This window comes from Frankliniella occidentalis, unplaced genomic scaffold (assembly GCF_000697945.3).
Source record: "Frankliniella occidentalis isolate FOCC.00 unplaced genomic scaffold, Focc_3.1 Scaffold104, whole genome shotgun sequence".
In the NCBI taxonomy this organism is placed as follows: Eukaryota; Metazoa; Arthropoda; class Insecta; order Thysanoptera; family Thripidae; genus Frankliniella; species Frankliniella occidentalis.
Genome location: NW_026267233.1, coordinates 538,068 through 542,106, shown reverse-complemented (window position 1 = coordinate 542,106; position 4,039 = coordinate 538,068). Strand labels below are relative to the sequence as shown.

Genomic DNA, 4,039 nt, shown 5'->3' with positions numbered 1-4,039 from the left:
CGGCACCTGTGCTCACGGCCTCTGCGCCCCTCTGTCCTGATTTTCACTTTATTGTTTCCATTATTTCCGTACGTCATTATTTTTTTCACCCAATCTCTGAGCACACGTGTGTCGTTATGGTTTCGTTTTTTCTCCGGCGACCTCCTGTCGCTGTGAGCGTTCGCTGCCCTGACCTGTTCGAAGCCGCACATCGGGCGAGAAAGTTTGGTTTGTTTACTTTCAACACATATTCAAGTAGAATAAGTTACGAAGAGAAAGAATGTCGCGCCTCGTTGAGCAGTTCAGCCCTTGATTTTCCAGTGGACAGCCTCATTGAAAACGGAAAGTTTTAGCCTAGTTCTTCTTAGGGATATGTGACTTGTTCGCTTAGCCTGCTGCATGTGCACCCTTGGATTTACAATAGGAATCATTTAAAATGAAATACAAGTGACGGAGCCCTGGAGCCCCGAGTCCAGCCGTCGTCACCAGCCGTACTACAATTTAGTCAGCGTTTTCACCGTGTGCGAACTAAACACGACGCAGGTGGCGCTGACCGCCTCCAGCGCGGCCCTCGCTGTCACCAGCGCCGCCCCCGCGCCGCCCCCGCGCCGCCCCCGCGCCCAGCGCCGCCCGGGGGGCTGTACAAGCTCAGGTTCCTTTTCCGCTTCGACCAGTGAAAAAGTTTTGTAACGTAATAGAATTGGACTGCACGGATGGAGGGAGGGGGGGAAGAGTTGGAGTTGGGGAAGCACAATCACATCACAATAACAAAGCTCTCAGGTGAGAGGGAGGGGTGACCGGGATTGGGTTTCCTCGCAACAAAGTAGCCGCTCGCGTGGGGCGGCGCGGCGCGGCCAGCGACCACCACACGAGTCCCGTCCCGACAAAAAGTTTCGAGTCTTGCCTCCCACCCATTGTCCAGAACCTCGCCCGCCCCTCGTCACTTGTTTCGTCATCCCCCACCGCTACACATACATCTCCGGAGTTGTTAATTCACCTGACGGGATGCCACGTGCCCATGGAGGGGAGGGGTTAGCGAACGAGTCAACATTTACAAACTATACTGCAGCCAGCCATTAACTCTCTCAGGTCTCTTCCGCTCTTTTCTTAGTGACTTGTTACTCACCCCGGTAGAAACCGAGCGCTTTTGAGGCGCTACTATATCGCGCTTTTAGAAGAAAAAAGAAACCAAAAACCGCGATATTAGCTGGGGTTGGTGTACATTTTTGGATGTAATTCAATGATTAAAGAAGTAAATGCAGCACTGCAAAGATGAATTATTTCATATTGCTAATGGAAAGAGTTGTCTGTAGCTTAAAAATTTTAGTGACCAAGCGCGTAGAAAAAGATCAGTGTTCGGATGAGAGTGGATAAATTTGCTCTCGGGTGTATTCCCCAGAATTTCCTTTCGTATCTATTTTAATAGTTCTTTTAAGTTTAAGCAAGTTAAACTTGTGTTTCGTTTCAAACAGATTTGTCAGCCAAAAATTACGTTTTCGTACACTTGAATGCACAGTGTTCAAAGTGTTCAAAGTAAACCAGAGATTTGTGCAAAAATCAGATTAACTTTGATGTAATTGTACAAGATACAGGTAGTGTGTAAGTTGTGCAGTGCACACGCCGTTCGTTTTAAAGGGTAGCGCTGCCGGAGCCGGGACAGACATAAAGCACGCGGGGACATCGAGTCGTAAACGGACAAACGTGCAGCGTTCATGTATTGGGCGGGGCACGTGCAGGGGCGGCCGTGCGCACAGAACACCCTCCGCCTCGCCCCTCCTCAACCCTTTCGTTGCTCTTTCTATCTCTGTCTCTCTTTACTTCGCTCTATCCCCTCGCGTATTTTTTCGGGACTGCCTTTCCCCTAACACGCACTGTAAATCTTACCGACCTTAGTTGTTAGTTCAAATTGCCAAAATTAAAATTTAAAAACAAGAAAAAGGGGAAATCCTTGAGGAGAAATCTGAGGGGTGTATTGCTTTTTCGCGTGTTTCTGCAATGACATCGAAACTGCCGAAGGCAGTAGTTTTGAACTTTCGCGCATTGCCTTAAACTAAAAACTTCTTTCGCACCTTTGTTTTTCCAGTGCTGAACGGTTTCTAAAGTTGTTTGTTCTTATGTTTTCGTTTTCCCTCCCTCTGTTGCAGGTCACGCGCACCACGGCCACCGCGGTTCTTCGTCGAAGCTGCGACACTCGCGTCACCTGCTGGGCAAGCCCAACACCTCGCCCAGCCACGCCACGGCCGAGCTGTACTCTGACCAAGACTTGGGCTTCGGCGGCACGGCGAGCGAGCGGGTGAGTACGGACGGGGTGGAGAAGACACAACCGACGTGCATAAACTTATTGAGCGCATAAAAGCATGATAACATTTTATGGTCGATTCGGTGTATACACTGATGAAGTAAGTGCTCAACTGCTCAACACTTTCAATTGTGAAACTGCAAGTTAAATACCTACAAGTGTGCAACTAACTGCAATAAGGTAAATACCTGCAAGTTTTCAACTCGGTAGGTGTGCACTTGCAAGTGTGCAACTCCTCGGTTGAGCGCTTCCTAAACAGTGAGCTTGTAATCTACAAAACACTGTAAACTGGTTGGCGTCTATTAACGCCAAAATATTGGCGTCTTCTGACGAACGCCAAATATTGGCGTTCAAAGGCGCCAAATGCCCAAAGAATGCCAAATTTTGGCGTTCAAAGACGCCAATAGTTGGCGTTCTCAGTAGAAGAACGCCAATATTTGGCGTTCTCTGGAGGACGCCAATATTTTGGCGTTAAAAGACGCCAATCAGTTTACAGTGAAGTGTTCAACCAGTTGCACACTTACAGGTGTTGAGCAGTTGAACACTTAGTTTATCAGTGTAAGAAATACAATGGTTCTCATATCGAGGGCATTTGGATATTGATCGAATGAAAACGATTTCCCACTTGATCCAAGTACATTTGAGATGTGGTAGGTAAGTCAGGACACGTTCTTGAACAATAAGCAATAGGCTAAGCTTATTGCCATTGCAGTGTCGACATTCTCACCTCCTCGCACCTCGAGTGGAAACTGCTTTTCATTTAGTCAAATAATGACATTTCCTTGAATCGAGAATTGCCCTTTCGAAGCTACAACGTGTGCTCTTAAAATTGTGTTTGCTAAGACCGTGCGACCGTGCACTTGAATGCATACCGTACCGTGTGTACGGGTCGGGAGAGGGGGAGGTAGGGGAGCCGTCAGTCTACTTCCGGACTCCTTCTCGTGGATGTCACGGCGGCCAGGCGTCTCTCCATCTTACTGTCGCGCCCCCACCCCACCCCCTCTTTCACCTCCCCACATTTTCTTTGCGTCTTTCTCCTGCGGTGGCTGCGTCAAAACTCGACAGGATGCGATGGCAGTTGAACGGGAACGGGGGGAAACCGAGGAGACCATGGCAAGGGAGGGAGAGAGAGGGACGTAGAGAAAAGAAAATGTGGGACGAAAGAATTGCGCCCACGGCGTATTTCTCGGGCTGACGCGCCATTTGGCTGAAACCCCGATTGTTTGGAGCTTGCCCATGACTTATGGCACCCCGCCCCCCTTGTGTTTGATCCTCGCAAAGCGCTTCTCGGAGGTCTGAGCCGGCGGGCTCATGTCGCGCCACTAAAAGTCAATATCGACAGCTTCATAGCGGCTGGGAGCGCGGTATTATATTATTCGAGGCATCGATAATAAAAATACCGCATTTTTCACCCCCGAGACCTGGAGCCGGGTATTATAATACTAGAAGCAGCCCTTTGTATGCGTCCGCTGCAACTGTCCTTCCTCCTGGAGCTCCAGAGAGCGCAGCCAGGACAACGCCTGCGAGGCGGACCCGGCCGCGCCGCACGCCTGGCGGCCGGGTGGCCTATCCGCCCGTGAGCGGGGGCTCCCGGGGCTCGGGCACACGAAGACCTTGACCCGGTCCAGACCGCCTGCGTCAAATGCGTCTTAGAGTAAACCTTCCTTTTCTCTGTCCCCCTCTCTTTCTCTCTCGCTGCCTCTAACTTGAACGAGGAACGTTCCTCTCGCCCTATCTCTCTTTTCTCTTCCTACCCCCCCC

General features: G+C 50.2%; 1 protein-coding gene across 1 annotated transcript in view; it reads left to right on the top strand.

The window, feature by feature from the left end:
* Positions 1 to 4,039, top strand: part of LOC113206665 (DE-cadherin) — a 224,255-nt gene that overhangs the window by 202,664 nt on the left and 17,552 nt on the right. Inside the window, exon 2 of the mRNA XM_052269839.1 lies at positions 2,124 to 2,272. Coding sequence (XP_052125799.1) covers positions 2,124 to 2,272 — 149 coding nt within the window. The remainder of the gene's footprint in view (positions 1 to 2,123; positions 2,273 to 4,039) is intronic.